Source organism: Octopus bimaculoides, chromosome 4 (genome assembly GCF_001194135.2).
Source record: "Octopus bimaculoides isolate UCB-OBI-ISO-001 chromosome 4, ASM119413v2, whole genome shotgun sequence".
NCBI lineage: Eukaryota > Metazoa > Mollusca > Cephalopoda > Octopoda > Octopodidae > Octopus > Octopus bimaculoides.
In genome coordinates, this window is record NC_068984.1 from 103,686,279 (window position 1) to 103,707,510 (window position 21,232).

General features: G+C 33.9%; 1 protein-coding gene across 1 annotated transcript in view; it reads left to right on the forward strand.

The window, feature by feature from the left end:
* LOC106883822 (putative neural-cadherin 2) overlaps window positions 1-21,232 on the forward strand; it is a 140,937-nt gene that overhangs the window by 32,707 nt on the left and 86,998 nt on the right. The window contains exons 2-6 of the mRNA XM_052967328.1: window positions 12,898-13,074; window positions 14,926-15,160; window positions 16,812-17,040; window positions 17,957-18,068; window positions 19,602-19,737. Coding sequence (XP_052823288.1) covers window positions 12,898-13,074; window positions 14,926-15,160; window positions 16,812-17,040; window positions 17,957-18,068; window positions 19,602-19,737 — 889 coding nt within the window. The remainder of the gene's footprint in view (window positions 1-12,897; window positions 13,075-14,925; window positions 15,161-16,811; window positions 17,041-17,956; window positions 18,069-19,601; window positions 19,738-21,232) is intronic.

Sequence of the window (21,232 nt, forward strand, 5' to 3'; positions counted from 1 at the left end):
ACACACACACACACCCTAACCATTTTAGGTTATAAAAATCTTCAATTTCTATAATTGAATATTATTAGAAATTATATTAACAAAAAAATTATTTTGTGTAGTGTAGCAGTATAGCTAATTTTTTCTTTATCTTTGTTTCAATCATTAGACTGCGGCCATGCTGGGGCACAGCCTTGAAGAATTTTAGTTGAACATTTTAACCCCAGTACTTATTTTTTTAGTAAAGCCTGGTACTTATTCTGTTGGTTTCTTCTGCCAAACTGCTAAGTTACAGGGGCATAAACAAACCAACACCAGTTGTCAAGTGGTGAGAGGGGAGGCATACACATGCACACACAATGGATTTCTTTCAGTTTCTTTCTACCAAATATACTCAGAAGGCTCTGGTCAGCCTGGGACAATAGCAGAAGACACTTGCCTGAGGTGCCATGCAGTGGGACTGAACTTGGGACAATGTGGTTGGAAAGCAAGCTTCTTACTACACAGCCACGCCTGCACATAAATTTTAACAAAGTCTTATCTGGACCCTGGTTGAGAACCACTGATCTAGTTTAACAGGTTTTTTTTTTATTTCTCCAGGTTGTGCATGGTTTTGGAGTTATGACTACTTTATAAAACTGTCTACGAAATACTTTGATTTCATTGTCTTAAATATCTCCTTATTACTTATTTATTAAGCAGTATGTTTACACAATTAAATGCTATAGTATTTAACATTTATATGAAGCAACAAGTTATATTAAAACTGCTGGATTACATTGGAGTTTCCTTCTAAAAACTAATTACTGCTTCTACAGTTAATTTCTGATAAATTCCTAATGTTCACTAATATTTATCTTAGAGATAAACAATAGAATAACTTTTTTTTCTTTTTTTTTTTCTTCAATTTAGTATTTCTTTAAGATACATAGTTTTTAAAATTGCTTGAATCTTACAATCAGAGCATTATTTTGGTTTCCTCAAAATACAGTTTGGTTTGTGTATACAAATTGTTGTTTAACTACCTCAGGTTATTCTTATTAAGCTAAGGTTTTCCATCTATAACCATTTCTCTTTTTTCCCAGTTCATTTTTGTGACATTAAAGTATTATTTGGGAGAGATTTAGTTGCTATATCTAGCTAATCAAGTAATCGTGGTGGCTTCTCTGTTAGCTGCCTTGTATAGATTAATGTTCCTTATCTTATTTTTTGTTTCAGTCATTGATCTACAGCCATACTGGGGCACTGCTTTGAAGCATCTTAGGTGAATGAATCATCCCAGTGCTTATTTTTAGAGCCTCAATCTCTTATACTGAACTACTAAGTTATTGGGGACGTAAACAGACCAACACCAGTTGTCAAGTGGTGATGGAGAACACAAACACACACACACACACATGCACATATGGTGGGCTCCTCTTTCAACTTCCCCCTGCCAAATCCACTCACAAGGCTTTGGTCAGCCCAGGGCTATAGTGGAAAATACTTGTCCAAGGCATCACACAGTGGGACTGAACCTGAAATCATGTGATTGAGAAGCAAACCTCCTACCACACAGTCACATCTTCACCTAGGTCTTGGCTTCACGTATTAACCAGCCTGAGTCTGAATAATTGGTAAATTTTAATTCTTGGAATATCTTCTTGTACTCGTATAGTTTTGAGCAAATTGAGACTCTTAAATTTCATCCTTGTCTGCAGTTACCTTTGTTGAAGCTGCTATTGGTGTCTTTCAAAATATCACATGAAGCTGGTGGGTGGTCACACCAGTCAATTTGAAAGTCATTTACTCCTAATTTCCATCCCATTTCATTTGGGGAAGGAGTTTCTAATATTTCCTCCACACTGGGGTGAAATATACCTATCTCATAATTAGCACAGATTATGTGAAATAGACCTGATAATTAGTGCAGATTATGTGAAATAGACCTGATAATTAACGCAGATTATGTGAAATAGACCTGATAATTAACGCAGATTATGTGAAATAGACCTGATAATTAACGCAGATTATGTGAAATAGACCTGATAATTAGTGCAGATTATGTGAAATAGACCTGATAGTTAGCACAGATTATGTGAAATAGACCTGATAATTAGCACAGATTATGTGAAATAGACCTGATAATTAACGCAGATTATGTGAAATAGACCTGATAATTAGTGCAGATTATATGAAATAGACCTGATAATTAACACAGATTATGTGAAATAGACATGCCTGATAATTAGCGTAGATTATGTTAAATAGACATGCCTGATAATTAGTGTAGATTATGTGAAATAGACATGCCTGATAATTAGTGTAGATTATGTTAAATAGACATGCCTGATAATTAGCGTAGATTATGTTAAATAGACATGCCTGATAATTAGCATAGAGTATGTTAAATAGACATGCCTGATAATTAGCGTAGATTATGTTAAATAGACATGATTGATAATTAGCGTAGATTATGTAAAAATAGACATGCCTGATAATTAGCGTAGATTATGTAAAAATAGACATGCCTGATAATTAGTGTAGATTATGTTAAATAGACATGCCTGATAATTAGCGTAGATTATGTAAAAATAGACATGCCTGATAATTAGTGTAGATTATGTGTAATATAGTTTATAGATTGTGTAATATAAACATAGGCATGACTGTGAGGTTGCAAAGCTTGCTTCCCAAGCATGTGGTTTCAGGTTCAATCCCACTGCATTGCACCTTGAGCAAGTGTCTTCTACTAAAGTCCTGAGCCAACCAAAGCTTTGTAAGTGGGTTTGGTAGAAAGAAACTGAAAAATAGCCCATTGTGTGTGTGTACTCTTATCTTGATATATGATGATTGTAAATGAGCATCACCATCACACAAGCAATGTTCATTTCCAGTCTTCCATGAAAAACCTGTCTGACCATGGAAAATATTACCCAGCTTGGAAATCGGTGAGGGTTGGCAACTGGTAGCTCATCCAGCTGAAAATCTACCTCAGCAAAAGTTCATCTGACCCAAATAAGCATAGTAAAATGGACATTAAAGGATGGTGGTGATATGTGAAATAAACCTACCTGATCATCAGTATCTATTGTGTTAAATAGACCTTCTTGTTAATTGTTAGATGACAGTAGTTTGTAGGTGCAAAGGATGAGTGTAGTTGTCATAACATGATTATCCCATCAGTAATCCAAATACTTATTATAGTTGAATCTGCAACAACTTTATTTTCCACTGCAGACTCTTGAGTGTACTTGTGTAACATTATGTTGGCCTTAACCAGGGTACCTTGTTCTGTGATAAAATTTAGTGGTAATGAGCCATTATAGCAAGTCTTGAGTTAAATATCAATGCTTCACATGTTTACAATGAAAACCAACCTTGCACACTGTTTAACCTTCAATGTCACTAACTTTCTTTGTCACTGTCTTTTGTATTATTTTCTTTGTTTTGTTACTTCAAATACTGTAAGATTCTGACACTTGATTGGGTTGCAGAAAGCTTTGTTTTCTGTTTCACTCTTTAAAAAAAAGGATGGATGTAAAGCTATGAACAAGAAATACTTCTGCATCTAACAAGTTTCACTTCACCTTATCTAGCACAACAAAACCTGAAGACAGATGTTAGAGATCAAATACATTAATACTACCATACATCATACAAATAATGTCTCATCCTTCTCATCACACACAATCTTACTCTGGCCTAGATGTCTCCTTCATCTTTCTATATCTTCTTGTCTTGCCATTATTCTGTTCCATTACTATTTATTTGAATGGCAGAATATACATTCCTCTGGTGGGAAATATGACACATCCCCACTTTTTTCACTCGCTTTTAACTTCAAACTGTAGGCTATGAATTTCTGGTGTCTCTCCTACATCCTGAAATGTAACTAGTTCACCATATAGTTGGGCTCATGCCTCTCCCCTCACCTGCACAATGTAACATTTTGAAAGATATTAAAGGAAGACAGTATGTTATGTGGAGATATATATTTCTGTTGAGGTGTAGCTATTGATTACAATCCATCATCATTTAATATCCATGGTACATGCTGGCATAGGTTGGATGGTTTTGCAGTATCTGATGAGAGCAAGGACTACATATGCTCAGAATATCTGCTTTGGCATGGTTTCTGAGGCTGGATATACCTCCTATGCCAACCACTTTACAGCATGTACTAGGAGCTTTTTTTTTTTTCCATGCCACCAGCACTAATGAAGGTCATCATGCTACTCTAATCTCCTAGCTCAAAATCAACTTTTAAGTGGTTTTGTGCTTGGAGATTAGAGGTTAATGTATGAGAAAAGGGGCCAGAGTAGAACAGGTTTCTTGTTGTAAAGCAGCTATGTGAAAGAGAATGGGAGTCAACAGGGTGGAACTGGACAAGATGAAAATAGTAATGATGAGTCATCTGGGTAGACTCACAAGGTATGAGGTGAGGAGAACTGGGAATGTTGGTGGGTTGAGGTTGCAGGAGTGTATGAGAAATGGTTGAGGGGATGAATATAATGAAGTGTTGGGAATGATAAATGGAGAAGGTAAACAAGAGTAGGTGACTACTGTAAAGATTAGCTTGTAGTGAAAAGTAGATAGTTGGGGAACTGACTAAATTTAAAGCAATAAAATTGTCTATTATACATAAGACGCATTAAAAAAAAATCAGCTTCATTTTCATAACAAGAAAAAGTGACAAATCGCAAAACACTGTTTAGTTTTTATAGTGATGCTCATTTTTATTTCACAAAAGGAAGCGGGGAGGGGACTTGAATGTTCAAGTTCCAATTTAAATTATTGCTGTTATACAATACTGACATACTGCTAAACCATTACTGTAAACATGAGATATATGCCATGGTAAATATTGTTGTAGTGTTTTGTAAACAAAATCATGATTCATAAGTAAGTACTTATTTATCAAAATAGGATATTCATTTTAAGTTTATTTTCCTGGTTTGCTGAAATCCAAGAAGCACCAATAAGAACTACAATCATAACTGACTTTGACACTTATTCACTATGCAGCAAACCATATTTCTACTTTATGAAAATTAACTCAAAGCAAAGTACATAAAGTTATAAATAATACCATGTAAATATTGGGTTTTAAATGTGAAAGGCTGCCTCTCATTTCTGCAAAATATAGAGGTTCAAGTCCCACAGGTATCCTTCACCCAATATTTATAGCTTTATGCTTCAAGATCCACTGTTCCCAAAAAGAATAATAAAATCATTTTTCTTTAATGGAATAGCATGTGTAACTCAAGTTTGACTTTTCCTATTACTGAAGTCATATTTGCAGGCAAGTTGGTTTTCAAACCTTTTATCTGGTACAAGATCACCTCCTCCAGGGCCTCTTCCCCCCGCAAAAGATCTTTTGTTTTGCAAGTTACTTGATGACCCTGCCAGTGCTGGTGCCACATAAAAAGCATCCAGTCCACATTGTAAAATGGTTGGCATTTAGAAGGACATCTAGCTGTAAAATCCATCCCAAAACTGTCCTAGCCTGTGCTCATGCCATGTAAAAAACCACTCCTTCTACTCTGTTGGGTGGTTGGTGTTAGAAATGGCATCCAGCCATAAAGACCATGCCAAAACAGACAGAAACTAGTGCGGTCTTCTGCTTGGTCGACCCCTGTCAAACCATCCAAATCATGCTAGCATGGAAGACAGACATTAAATGATGATGATGGCAATCATGATTGGTCAGTTGCATTCTTATGACAATGTCACTGACTGGCTAAAAGTATGACTTCTACAAAAATGTGGAAACAAAAAAAAAAAAAAGAAAATCTTTGGTTTTCAATAATTAACATCCAATTTTTGTTGCTGGGGATAATCAGATTTTTCATATTTTCTTCAAACAATTTTGTGGTATATGCATGCCTGAGTATTCTGTATGGTAGCCAAATCTGGACTCTGAACAGACTAGCTAGAACATAAATGCATCCCATGTCATAATTCAATATTCCTCATGCTCCATAGTTGTTGAAATACACTCAGAAAAGAATCTCTTATCAGCTCTGTGAAGTTAATGTCTCAAGACATCACTACAAATCCAAGGCATCTGAATCATAGTTACCATCTTGGCCAAAACATCCAATTTATCTAGGCTTAGAATTGGATGTTATTGGACATAAGAACAAGTAGATAATTGGTGGATGAGAGGATGAAAAGCCAAGTTCATCAGAGTTGATTGTGTGAAATAAAGAGAGCTCTGCCTACATATGCTGTGGATAGGAAGCTACCAATCCAAGAAATAGGAGACAGCTGCCAAATGCAACTGAAAGCTTTCCTGGTGTCAAGAATAACAATATTACTGTCCCTGAACTCCTCTTTGGTGAAAACCCACTGGTGGAGGCATAGGAGAGTGGTTGTCAAGTAGATCTGACATTACAAAAGTTGCATTAGTAATCATTAAGGAGAGAGAGATGGTATGACATTATTGTCTCTATCACCTTTAAGGTATTGGTAGTGAGGTTGACTTTCTTATATAATCATCATTATTTAATGTCCGTTTTCCATGCTGGCATGGGTTGGATGGTTTGACAGGAGCTGTCTAGACTCCAATTGTCTATTGCGACATGGTCTCTATAGCTGGATGTCCTTCTTAGTGCCAACCACTTTACAATGCTGAGTGCTTTTTACATGCCACCAGCACCTGTAAAGGACATATTTTCTGCATAGGGATAACTGCAATTTTATATATATATATATATATATATATAACATAGGGGTAAAAATAAGAAGCATGAAGTCATATAGAAGGGTCTACATAAGAGTGAGATTAGTTGAAATGAAAGAAATAGAAAATAGATCAACAAAGAAAACAATTACCTCTCTCTCTCTCTCTCTCTCTCTCTCTCTCTCTCTCTCTCTCTCTCTCTCTCTATATATATATATATTTATATTTATATTGCCCTACTCTTCGAAACGCCTGTGTTAGAATGGGGGTAGCTGATGAAGGAAAATGTAGCCTGTGTGTTTTCTGTACTCTGATTATTATTATTTTTTTGTCTACGTTTTGTTTGCAATGTCCTGTACCCAGATATGCACCTATATATACAGATAGATGCAGGTATGCACATACTTGTACATATATATGCATACACACATACAAATAAATCAGCACTCTGTTGGTTACAATGATGAGTGTTCCAGTTAAAACATGCAAGTGACTGAGCACTCCACAAACATGCATACCCTTAGCATAGTTCTCAGAGAGACTCAACATGACACAGAATGTGATAAGTCTGGCCCATTGAATTACAAACTCAATATATTTCAATGTAAAGTTTTATACATACATAATGTTCAACAATTATATGAAGGATTTTATAAAGAGTAGAGCAAAGCCTGTTAGATTCTCCAGTCAAAAGGAACTAAATGAGACTTAGAAAGGTGAATGTATCAGAATGTAACTTAGTTTATTATAATGAAGAGGAGGGTATGGTCACCAAGTTAGATCATACACATGTAGGATTATCCATAACTCAAATATACACACAAATAAATATGTACACATAGAACACACATGAATGTGTATAAAAGCTATTAAAACATATATAACTATGCACAGCATCCATCTACATAATCATTCACACAAATATATAGACTTCTCATAATAGAAAAGTGAAAGAATGTCAAACATAAAACACACACCTTGCATATAACTGGTGATATAATGAGAATTCATAGAAATAAAGGTGGGTGGACAGTATAATATATATATATATATATATATATATATATATATATATATATATATATATATATATATATATATATATATATGCAGGTATGGCTGTGTGGTAAGAAGCGCTTGCTTCCCAACCACATGGTTCCGGGTTCAGGTTGACCAAAGCCTTGTGAGTGGATTTGGTAGATGAAAACTGAAAGAAGCCCATTGTGTGTGTGTGTGTGTGTCATTGTGTCTCTGTTTGTCCCCCACCACCACTTAATAACTGTCCCTGTAACCTAGTGGTTCAGCAAAAGAGACTGATAGAATCAGTACCAGGCTTTAAAAAAAATACGTCCTGGGATTGATTTGTTCGACTAAAACTCTTCGTGACAGTGCCCCAGCCTAGCCGCAGTCAAATGACTGAAACAAGTAAAAGAAAAGATATACTGTATTTTGCAGCATAGTCAGTACGGCATTATCAGAGAAGCATTCTGATTTTGTAATTGTGATTCTAGAAAAAAGCAAGTTTATACATACCCAAAGCCCTGTCCACACAGTCTGACAGTACCTGGTAGGCACGCAATAATTGCCTGTTATCAGACAAAATTGTTGAGTGAAATCACCTTTGTTGTGGCGAGAGTCATTGACACCTCTGGGGGATTGGAAGAGTGGACTAGCCAAACTCTTAAGCATGCCAACAAGAGGTCAATAGAAGTCAGTGTGTTGGTGCAAATTGAACTCATACCAAACCTATAAGTGTCCATTATGGTAGTTGTTCAAATTACTGTGTTGGTCCTGCAGCTAGAATGTGGTAGGGGTTCAATTCCCCTGCTCACAATATATCAGATACAGCTGTGCTGTGTTAACCAGCTAGAGGAGATGTCTTCTTGGGGTTAAAAAATCACACTAAAGTCTGTTCGAGTGAAAAACAAGTGCTTAGTACAACAAAAAGCAAGTGCTAACAAGAGTGCTCAGTACAAGGAAAATCAACAGTGTTGTGTGCAACTAACAGTACTACCCAAGAGTCGGGCAGCAATTATGTTACATCTGGCAATGAGTTGTCAAGGATATAAAAGTGGCGACGAGGTATTCGAAGCTTGTGTCAGGAGTTTTTTTTTTTTTTTTTTTTTTTTTTTTTTTTTTTTTTTTTTTTTTTTTTTTTTTTTTTTTTGGTACGAAGTCACAGGAAAAAAATCATTAACATGAAAGACTTATTGGCTTGCATGGTGCAGTTGCAACAGCAACATCAGTTACAGCAACAACGAGAATACCAACAGTTACTGGAAGTAACGTTGAAGAAGTCTGAAAATACTTCAGATTCGTACTCGTCAGACAGCATAGCAAACTCAATTGAACATATCACTATTCCTCCATATCACCCAAGATCAAATGGGCAAGCGGAAAGGTTTGTGGATACATTTAAAAGAGCATTGAAGAAATCAAGAAACAAACTAGCCGATGACAAAACATTGACCCAATTCTTGAGGGTTTATAGGATAACTCCAAACCCAAACACTTTTTCAGGCAAGTCACCTGCGGAACTAATGTTTGCTCGAAAAATAAAGCAATTTTCGGCAAGCTGTTACCAGTAAGAAAAACAAATAGGGAAAACACTAAAATTACAACAAAGTATTTTAATATCAGTGACAAGGTGTTTTTCAAAATATATAAAAATGGAAGACAAGGCTGGGAAGACGGAATAGTAACAAAAATAATAGGCAAAATGACATGTATAAGAGGAGGTGTGTTGGTGCGAACTGAACTCGCACCAAACCCATAAGTGTCCATAATGGTGTCTATAGTTGTTTGAATTACTGTGTATTGGTCCCATAGCGAGAATGTGGTAGTTCAATTCTCCTACTCACAATATATCAGATACAGCTGACACAAAGACATTTAAACCAGCTAAAAAATAGATATAAGGAAAAAAGAAAAGAGATACCCATGGAAGTGTTCTTTGACACCTTTGATGTTCCAGCGCCACAAGAAATTGAACCTAAGCAGAGCAGCACAAGAAAGAGAAAACAAACAGAATGGTTGGAAGTAGTGCCTAAATAGAAGAAATATTAAACTTCCCTTGGAGGAAAATCTCAAAAAGGGAATGTGATAAAAGAAAATAAATAAATAATAATATTAACTTCCAACGAAAGTCAATCTCAAAGGGGGAGATTGTGGCAAGTGTCATTGACACCCCTGGAGGATTGGAAAAATGGACAAGAGGTTGGTAGGGGTCATTGAGAGGGCATTTTGGAGTCTCGCGAAGTACATCGTGTGAACACATTGATTTTACCTCTGAATGATTAAATTATCCAATGCTTGTCAAGGATATAAAAACTTTACAACGGCCATCTATTTGGTGGTTTGCTGCCTGATATTATTGTAATACGTAACACTATGCTCTTAGCTTTAACTTCCCTTAGATTATTCATTTGTTTACTGAGTAACTGTAATTGTATTGATCTCAACAATATTAGTTAAATGTTTTATAGTACAGGAAATACTAGCAATTGCTATGTAATGAAATAAGTTTTTGTAAGAGGCTGATTTCATTTAACTCAAAAAAAAAAACCATGGCAGTAACTTCTTAACTAGCACTGTGGAAGGCATGGTAACTTTCAAGATATTTGTTTTGTAAAACAAATACCTTTCTTTTTGTTTTACAAAAAAAAAAGTCTCTACCATGCCACAAAATATGTATGTGTGCGATGTTACCAGTGTTGTCTTTGTGTCTAATTGTTGTGTGTGTATGTACTCCTATCATATTCTTTTCATTTCTTTGATAGTCACAAATGACAGCATTATTATAGAAACCTGTTCATTATTATACCAACATTTTAGAGACAATTGATGTGTGGGTGTATAAGTGAGAAGCTATTTCAAACAATCGCTTTGTAGCTTGTTTGGTGCAGCAGCAGCATTAAAAGACTAAAATTTCAACAGTTGTGACTGTTTTTAAACAGAAAATAATCAGTAAGTCAGAAAAATCTAAAAGAAAAAAATGTTTGCTCTATGGTACACTGTTAAATGTTGCATAAATTACCAATTTAGAAACCTTTAATAATTGTTTTGAATGGGTAAAATAATTTTAAATGGTTTTAATTAGTTTTAATGAAAATCTTTTTTTGATAGTTGAAATGCCATGGGAATTCAAGTAATGATATTAATTACTATCTTAGTACTCTTTTCTGTTTATGTACTGACTCACCTACTCTTTACTCTCTTCACATATCTCTTTTCAACACTACCACACTGACCTACCTATACTTCCCCCACCATAACCTATCACACACAACTGCCACTACTATCATAAACTGCCTATACTAAAAAATGCTGGACACTATAGTGTTGCAAGCCAATAACATGGCATAATTGTAAATTTGCAGATAAGTAAATTAAGACCATTTGCTTAAATCCTTTAGTTCTAAGACAGTGAAGTCACATCAATGATATACTTTTGCTATATTAGATAAGTGTTGTGTACAAGATAAAAGATCAGGTCAGAATTGGTGTCCAGCAGCAATACCTCAAGCTGTTCTTCTCAATTCTTCAACAGTATTAAATGTTTTCTAGTATAGGAAATACTAACAATTGCTAAGTAATGAAGTAAGTATTTATAAAGGGCTGATTTCGGTTAATTTAAAGTAATCCATGGCAGTAACTTCTCAACTAGTACTGTGAAAGCATGATAATTTTCAAGATATTTGTTCCTGTGCTCCTAATTCTTTGATCTGGTTTCAAATCTAGAAAATGCTGGCTGAAGACAATACATGTTCATCTGTCAGTGACGAGGACCATCTAGACAGCCTTAAAGATGACTGATGACTTGCACTGTGAGTTTCTTTAAAGTGAAGAAGAGCTGCACTCCACCAACCTCACTCTCTTATCCTTGACTATCTTCAGTCCAGTGGCAAGACCAGGTCATGATGACTGGACAACAAATATGCAATGTCAAGACAAGAAGGCACAAACATATTCATATACCCACACTCACACACACACATTGTGTGATGGGCTTCTTTCAGTTTTTATCTATCAAATCCACTTACAAAACTTTAGTCAGCCTGAGGCTATAGTAGAAAGCATTTGCACCAAGGTGCCACATACTGGGATCGAACCCAAAACATGTGGTTTGGAAGTAAAGCCATGTCTGTTCTGAGGAAATAAAATCTTATGAACTCTGTGACACTTTTTTTTTTTAACTATGATTAATATAACAGTGTTTTGCATTTTAGCATAGTTTATGCATTTAAAAAATTGCTTATCAAATTAATTTTATTAAAATATTGTGTGAATGTCTTAAATGTAATTATCTTTTATTGCATATCAATCAGTTCTGCTTGATTCAGTTTGGTATAAAGTAAATTTACTAATTGCTAATATTGAGATGATAGATTTCATGTGTGGCAAAATTACAGTGACTTCAAAGTTTCTTCAGGTTCCCTGAAGAAAGTGAAAATGCAAAACTTCAAAGTCACTGTCAGACTTTCTTTGTAAAAGTTTGATATGTGCTCAACTAAAACTAAGTATTGAATAATCCTTTGTTTTAATGTTTGTTTTAATATATATAACTTTATATAAGAATAGTCAAAAAAAAACATTACAAGAACTGAATCACCCCAGAGACCATTCACTAAAAAAATCACAGACATGATTGATCTTGATTATTAGGACTGCCTTAAAACATTACATCTTATTCTGTCCAACACCACTGAGCACTACATCATTTGCACAATGTGGAGAATATACTACTGGCATTGCCCAAACAACGTTGGCATTAGATTCAGAATTTATCCAATGAGGCCACATGCCACATGCCATATGCCCCTGCACAATTCAGGATCACAACACATAAATTCACTGCAACACAATTTCTTTTCCTAAACAGGCCCTGCTCTATTTAACATCCCAAAACAAATCAAAGAAGAAAAAAGATCACATTACCTTCAACTAAAACCTGGACAAATTTCTTCAAGGGATACCAGATAAGCAACCTATACCTGGATACATCTCGATCAACAACTCCTTACTTGGATGGTCCATGATACCACACAACTTAACAGATCCTGTCAACTGGTGCTGTTAAGTTTGACATGACCTGAGCCAATCTTTGGCTGAAACATATCTAAGTTACATACGTGCGTGTGTGTGTTTTGTGCATTTGAAGCCAATTTTATAAAGTGTTTTTCAGAAAATACTAAAATAATATTTAAATAAATTAATTTTGTTTTGTAATTATATTTTTTCTTTTAATTTAGAAAGCCTTATACATCAAGTGACAGTGAATATAATGAGACATAAACCTCGTTTTGTCAATCAACCCAAACCTCTAAAAGCTGTGGTGAACACAACTACGAAAGCAGGAGCTCTGGTCTACACCCTTCTAAGTCGGTCTGACAATCCTGGAAATATAATCAAATACAGAATGATTGATCGTGAGTTCAATATATATGATTTCTATTTTGATTTTGATAAAGTGACTGAAATGTGACTAAATGCTTTGCAGTATATAATTAGAAGATCCCTTTACATTTCTAAGTTCAAATCTTACCTTGGCTGACTTCACTGTTATTCTTCCTGGGTTAAGAAAATAAGCATATAAGTACAGGTAGACAGGTGTTCATGTGTCTGTATGTGTGTGTGTGTATACGTTTATGAATCTGTTTTGCAAGATTCTTGATGTGAAACTGCATGTTGAAACATTGTTATATTTCAGGATGGTCATTTCCCCCACCTCCCCCAAATAGACACACTATATATTCATTCTTACCTTGTTTATTATTTTTCTTCAGACAATGGGCATAAGATAAAATAACAGTAATAAACAAGTGACGAGTGAATACATAGTGCGTTTATTTGGCAAAAAAAAAAATGATCATAAGCGCAGAAGTGACTGTGTGGTAAGTATCTTGCTTACCAACCACATGGTCCCGGGTTCAGTCCCACTGCATGGCACCTTGGGCAAGTGTCTTCTACTATAGCCTCGGGCTGACCAAAGCCTTGTGAGTGGATTTGGTAGACGGAAACTGAAAGAAGCCCATCGTGTATATATATATATATATATATATATATATATGTGTGTGTGTGTGTGTGTGTGTTTGTCCAGCCAACATCGCTTGACAACCGATGCTGGTGTGTTTACGTCCCCATAACTTAGTAGTTCAGCAAAAGAAACCAATAGAATAAGTCCTGGGGTCGATTTGCTCGACTAAAAGCAATGCTCCAGCATGGCCGCAGTCAAATGACTGAAACAAGTAAAAGAGTATCTTGAAATATAACCATATATATAAAAGAGATAGAAAGGATTTAAATAATTATACTGCTATTATACTGATTGAAAGAAATTGATTTTTATATTAAAAATTGATTTTTATATTAAAAGTACACAATCTCTTACCTGAATCCCTTGCAACAAGGCATGTTTTGGAATTCAAAATTTTTACAGATTTTATAAATGGTCTTACAGTGTATTCATAGAATATATCCTTGAAAGTCAAGGTTCTCAAGAATAGCTTAGGTTGACATCTCCAATGCCACCACCAACTTTAACAAAAATTCTGATTTGAATATATCTGAATGGTAGGTTGAGTTTGTATTTTAAGCCTATAGTGATACTATTACAGTTGGGCAGGTAGTCATTTTTACCATCTTGCTATAATTATGAGGAAGGAACAACTGGTTAACTTCAGGATAATGTAAGAATGCACATTAAACAAGATACCTATATAACAAACACTTAGAAAATGTGTATTAAAAATTCCTAGCGAAAATATTGCACAATTTTTCTTCATTTGTGTTATAAATATTCATACTGAGTTTAGCAATATTTCATCCATTTTATCATTTTGAGTTCAAATTCTGCTGAGGTCACTTTGCCTTTCATCCTTTTGAGGTCAATAAAATAAGTACCTGTTGAGCACTGGAGTCAATGAAATTGATTTACTCCCTTCCATGAAATTTCTAGCCTTGTGCCAAATTTTGAGATCAATATTCGCACTGAGTGAGATAAATAAATACTTTAAATAAATATTATAGTTTGTCTGTTCATGATTGGCGCTAAACACATGCTTTGGTGTGCAGACAACATCCATGAAAAATCTTTTTGTTTATAGAGCTTTTCAGTTTTCAAAATTTAGGATAAGAGATTTTGCATTGCATTTCTTTAAAAAGTGGTTTCCCAAGTTTCATAATTTTCTGCTTTGTGATTGACTCTTAGAATGAGTATTAACTCAAAATTCCTTATATATTTTGGCTTATTTTGTTTTATTTTTTTCTTTGTACTACAGCAAACAAATACTTTGAGTTGAATAAAGACAGTGGTGATATAACAATTCTTTGGAAAGACAAACTCGTTCTTAATAGGTATTATCCATTGACGGTTTATGCTGTTGATATTTCTGTTACACCAAATTTGGAAACTGATCCTGAAACATTGGAAGTTTTTTATGGTGCCCTTCCACCTCAGTTCTTTAAATCAAGCTACAGTGGCTCTGTTTTTGAAAACAACCAAGCCAATCAAGTGTATGTAATAATATTGTTTTCATTTGCTTTTCTTCCAATCACATTTTGAATTAATCAATTACAGAACTTAATTGAATCCATGACTTAAAATATTCTTAGTCAAAATCTTTGGATTGTTAACAACTTGATTCTCACTACTATTAAAATAGTCTTTGTATATGAAACAAGGGTTAGAGGAAACTTGGAATGACATACCGGGAATAATGTTGCAATTGCAACAGGAAAATGTATTTTTATATTTAATTCAACATTTTGATGCCCATGTTCCATGGGTGGACAGTTTGACAGGATCTGATGGTTCCAAGGACTGCATCATATTCCACTGTCTACTTTTGCATGGTTTCTATGGCTTGATGCCCTTCCTAATACCAGTCACTTTACCGCATGTATTGAGTGCTTATTTTCATACTACCAATGCTAGTGAGGTTAACATATGGTCTGCAAGACTACAAACCTACTTTACAAAACTACTTTTAGATAGATAAAATGGAGGTAAGCAGGTATGTATGCACTAACCAGTATTTGCATCAGCCTGCAGATATAGTGTGTTGGTATGATTGTCAGCTGTTTTAACCCTTTCGTTACTAACCCGGCTGAAACCGGCTCTGACTCTGAGTGCAAATGTCTTGTTTTCATAAGTTTTGTATTATATCTTCCACCAAACCTTAGTCACAATTTATGTGCTTAACACTAGCTGAATGATAACTAAGTTATTTTACTAAATTCTTTGTTATATTTAAAGTAATTGAAAGAAACAGAGAGCATCTCAAAATAAATACAGTAACGAAAGGGTTAAGGTAACTAGTCATATTAGCAAATCAAGGTTAAAGTTATTTGGTGATACTAGTGAATTCCATTTTTGAGCTGGAACATTACAGAATGAATATGAAATAGTTGGCATTAGTACTTACTGAAGGCCAATACTTTTCTGTTTACATAACTTCAAACATCTGTCTAAAATATAAGCTTTCATATCACTTAAGTTAATCAAGTGAAGTCATTAAATATATCCATCATACATTCATGCTTTGAAGTAAGGACATTTTTGAACATGTGACATTAAATACACAAATAGCTATAGTTTCTTGCTAATTGTAATGTTAATACTTGTATATAATATAGTTAGTCTCCTCTAGCACTAGTTTCATTTAGAAGACTCTATTTCAAATATCAAGTTGTTTGCAATCAATTGAGTTAAAGACTAAAAAAATCATATTCAAAGCAAGTAAAAACTTTTAGTAATATCTCAAGTTTGTGTCAGTATTCAGCTGTGTAATATTCATTAGTAGTTGATTTACATTGTTTTGGGTGACTGTGGAAGTGTTACTTTAGTTAGTTAGCTTTTCACACCTTGAATTTTTTTCATTTAACTTCCTTGCTATTGCATGATTTATTTTATTAATCTTTTTTTTTTTAAACATGATGCTCTTTGAAGAATGTTAATGGAAGCCATCTATTCCTATGCAATTCAGAGCTTCAGACTGAATAGAATGAATTAATGTTTCATATGAAAGAAGAGAAATAAAAGGATTCTTGTTTCCTTACATTCATGCCACATAAATGTCAAAATCAACAGTATTGTTTTTGCATCAACTTTGTTTTAATCTTCCTTGTTTTTTTATCTTTTTAAATCTTTGCAAATCGTTTCTAGAATTGAGAATTTGAAAATTGCTGTGAAGTCTTTCTCTGGTAAGAATATCAATTTTGCTCTGACAACAGCAGCAAATATTGCTACCACAAATTTTGAAATTCGGAAGATACCTGGAAAGAATGCTGAAGCTTCAGTGTTTGTGATGAAAACTTTCTCATTCAACAAAGTTTCCAATATCTTTAATTTAATAATCACTGTTTCGGATTCAACTTTATCTAGTTCTGTACCAGTAAGTAATCTTATTGCCAAGCATATTTACTTCATTTCTCCATTTTTCAACACTATTTGATCGCTACAATTTCTTTTCACTATTAAGAAAAGGTCTAGAATCAGTGAAAGTTAGCAGTGACATAGTTTGAGTTTAACCTGATCAGTTGTAGGAGCAGAGTAAACATTTCCACTCTCTTCTTTATTTCAAACTGAAATTTATCACCACATGCTACCTATTTTCAGATAGCACTGAGTCCCTGAGTTTTATTAGTCTCTTGGCTTTTGTATGTACCTAGGTTCAAACTGAAATCTTCATTCTTCAAGCCTTCTTCTCTGGCTGATGCTATGTAATCAGTTTCATATAGTAAAAAGAAAATTGTGTGTTTTAAAAATTCTTTGCGAAAATTGAAGCTGTATTTATTTGTCAATCATAATTTGAGCTTAGTTTTCTTTTTTCTTTTTCTTGCAGTTGAATAATGTAATATTAACGTAAACCTTTTTTTAGTCACTAATTCTCTCACTCACTGTACTATTTTATAGTCTAAATTAAACAATATAAGTTAGTGATATTTTAATACAGTTAACATTAAAAAGCTATCTGAAATAAATACAAAATTAGGAAAAAACAGTCAATTTTGATTTTTCTCTGGTACACAACACATTTCTACTTTATTCTGACCTTGTCCGCAAAACATTGCCATATTTGCTGAAATAGTAAAAGAAAATCACTGTAAAAATACAAAAATGTGCATTTGTTGGTTAGAGATTTACTGCTTCAAAGGTACTTTTTGCATAAAAAAAAAAAAATTTGCTAACGTTAGTATTTATAGATTTAATGTCAGCATTATTGTATTGTCATACTTCAAAGTAATTTTGTTTATTTATTTATATAATATTTGTTTATTGAAAGCCTTTCAATTTTTTGTTTCTTTTAGTTGACAGTACACATAATTGATGTGAATAGTGAACCATCATTTACTCTCCAAGAGTACAGATCTCTGCCTATAAATGAAAATGTTACAGTTGGTACAGAAATTGAGAAAACAGGTTTGCAGTAATTAGTTTCTACACATTTATAAATATTTCTTTTATGGTCATATTTCTAAGGAAATACAGCTTCTGTTTCAATTATTTTTGAAAATAATCAGGAACTTTGAGAGATTAGTTTATTTAAATATAACTAAACAAAAGATTCTCATAAACTTAGACTGAAAGGTTTTCATTTAAAATGAACACTTTGAAAAACAGGAGATTTTGTATGCTTGAATCAGAAATGGTCTCAGGCTGTTTGGCATTGAAACAGTTAAACAATTAAATGGATTTTTGTCTCATTGCATGGCACCTTGGTGTCCTCTATATCCCCAGACCAACGAAAACTTTCTGAGTGAATTTGGTAGACCAAAACTGAAAGAAACGTGTGTGCACCTTTGTCCCGATATCATTTGATGGTTTTAAATGAGCAGCACCATCATACAAGTGGTGATGTTCATTTCCAATCTCCTGTGAATTACATGTCTAGCCAGGGAGTAATATTACCTTGCTTGGAAACCTGTGAGTGGTTGGTGATAAGGAGGGCATCTAGTCATAGAAAATTTGCTTCAACAACTTTCATCTAACCCATGCAAGCATGGAGAAGTGAACATTAAAATGACAATGAGGATGTATGAACAGATTAAACTGCTGGATTAGGATTATTAATCCAGCAGTGGAAAGTTTTGGGTTTCAGGAAGTATTCAAAGGATTTTTTTTAAATTCTAAATGAAGTTGTCAAAATTGAGTTTGGAATTTTAGAAAAACTGGTTTTATTTGCCACAGTGGAATTTTTCTCTGCCAGAGATCAATGAAATGGGAAGTTGTCACAATGTAAGTAGAATTCACAAAGATGCTTTTTATGAATATGAGTTCTGTCACCTAATTAATATTGTGAAATTAATGAAGAATTTTGACCATTATTTGTGCACCTTTACCAAATTCAAATGGAATAGAATGTTCTAATTCTTAAATTAGCATGATCTTAAAAGGGTGCTTAAAACAGAAATGCAAATAAATTTTAAAATAAAAACTAAAGCATATTTCTGCTTTGACTCTATAGTTTGTGCCCAAAGAAATTTATTACTCATAAAAAGTATTTTTGAAAGCTGAAATATTTTTCAGTTGATTTTTAAGATTTTTTCTTTTGTTTTTAATCAACAGCATTTAGTTGTCTTGTTTTGGAACTAATGAAAAGAATATTAGTTTTATACTAATATTTTGTCTTATACTCAGCCATTTTGACCAATTATTTTATTTTGTCTGGGGTACCATAATAAGTTCAAACTAAATAACTATGTGCAAAATGTCATTGTCTTAGAATGAAATAGAAATACAAAAAAGTTTTCTCAAAATCAATTGGAAAACTATTTAGGAAAAATAATTCAATTTTCAGTTGATTTAAACATAAGTTTTCTATTAAATACAGTTAGTCATTTTTAATGAGATATTATTTGAATATATCTTTCTTTTTTTTTTTTTTTTTTTTTTTTTTTTTTTTAATGTTCCATATCTACTTTATCCACAATTTTGATTACACATCCCTTTCAGATCTTAAAATCATTGCAATTGATAGAGATGCTGGAAAAAATGCTGAAATTGTATTTGATGTCACTGATGACCACTTCGAAGTAAAAAGAAACAAGTTAACTGATAGCCAATATGAAGCAATTCTTGTTGTTAAAAAGTAAGTAAAAACTCTTTCTAGTTTTATTGGTTGCAATGGTGACAGTTGTTGCTGGCAGACCTAACACCTTTTATTCTGTACACACTTTAAATACAAACAGGCCAATTACAAATATATCTAAGCTTCTGCAAGTAATTGCCAAAACTGCATTTCATTTGTCTTCCACAAGACATGGGTGGAGTTGTTGAAATAACATTTCTGTAGCCCTGGTTTTATCCATTCCAAAAAGACGAAGCACAATTCTCTGCTGCTTCTATTATCTTGCCATTGTGAAATTTTTTTTAATTATAAAACCTTTCACATTTGGAAATTTATAATTAAATTATTATGTAAATTAGGGCTCTATTGAGACTGTTTACTCTAGAAATGAATTAACATCTCCAATGCATTTTAACCTGATTAGCTTCCAACACTTTTATTATAGTGTTGTGTATCATTACCATTTTTACCTCAATTTTCCATGCTGGTATGGGTTGAATGAATCAGAGCTATGGATTTAATGAGCCATGTTTTGCTCCAGTGTTTCAGTTTTGACATGGTTTCTATGACTGGATGCCTTTACTAATGCCAACCACTTTACAAAGTGTATTGAGTGCTTTCTGTGGCATCAGCACTAGTGAGTTACAAGACTAATTCACAAGACTAAAGAGCCACTAAGATGGAAAATATGAAATAAGTTGATTGTTTTATGTGAGATGTTGAGAGGTTACAGTATGATGAGAGGAGCAGGAACAGGTTGATTGTAGAGGAGATTCTTGACTACCTTGCATTTTGTGTGGCTGAGTAGGGATGGTAACAGGGAGGTGGTCAGGTGTATATAGGTGATGAATATAGTAAATAGTGAACATCAGTAGAGTGGTCGATGTTAAATTAGTTGATGGATGTTGATAAGCAGGATGAACGTAGTAAATGGTGAACAAGCAGTTCACCATTCACTGCATTCATACATTACAAAAACATTTTCACTGTATCCTGCATGCACTCTGACATTGCACATCCAAACAGACTGTGCTAGCTTCATTTCCTTCATGTCTTCACATGTCCTGTACATTCACAGTCCACATTTTGCTATCATGTAGCATTGCTGCTTATGTATATACATTATATGATCAGGTAATAGCTATCTGGACTTTTTGACCAGTTCTTATTCTAGCAGCTATACTTTCAGAACATCCTCCTCCACTACTTATTAGATCACCTGGATAACAAAAATTATCTACTACCTGTAGGAATTTTCCTGGGTATTTGAGAATAGCTGTTTATTGCTCCTTTACATCTGGTGCATACAAAGTCTAATTTCTCAGCTACCCTTCCTGTGATTCCACTATACATTTTATGGCCCATAGTTTGCACTGGATACACAATATAGAATTTCTATCGACTCCCTTTTTACATATCAGGCGGAGTCATTTCTCTGAGATTTCAAGGTTCTGTTTTCCTTCTAATGCTTTGATTTTTGTTAAATTAACTTTAATGCCTTTTGTTTCCAAGTTTT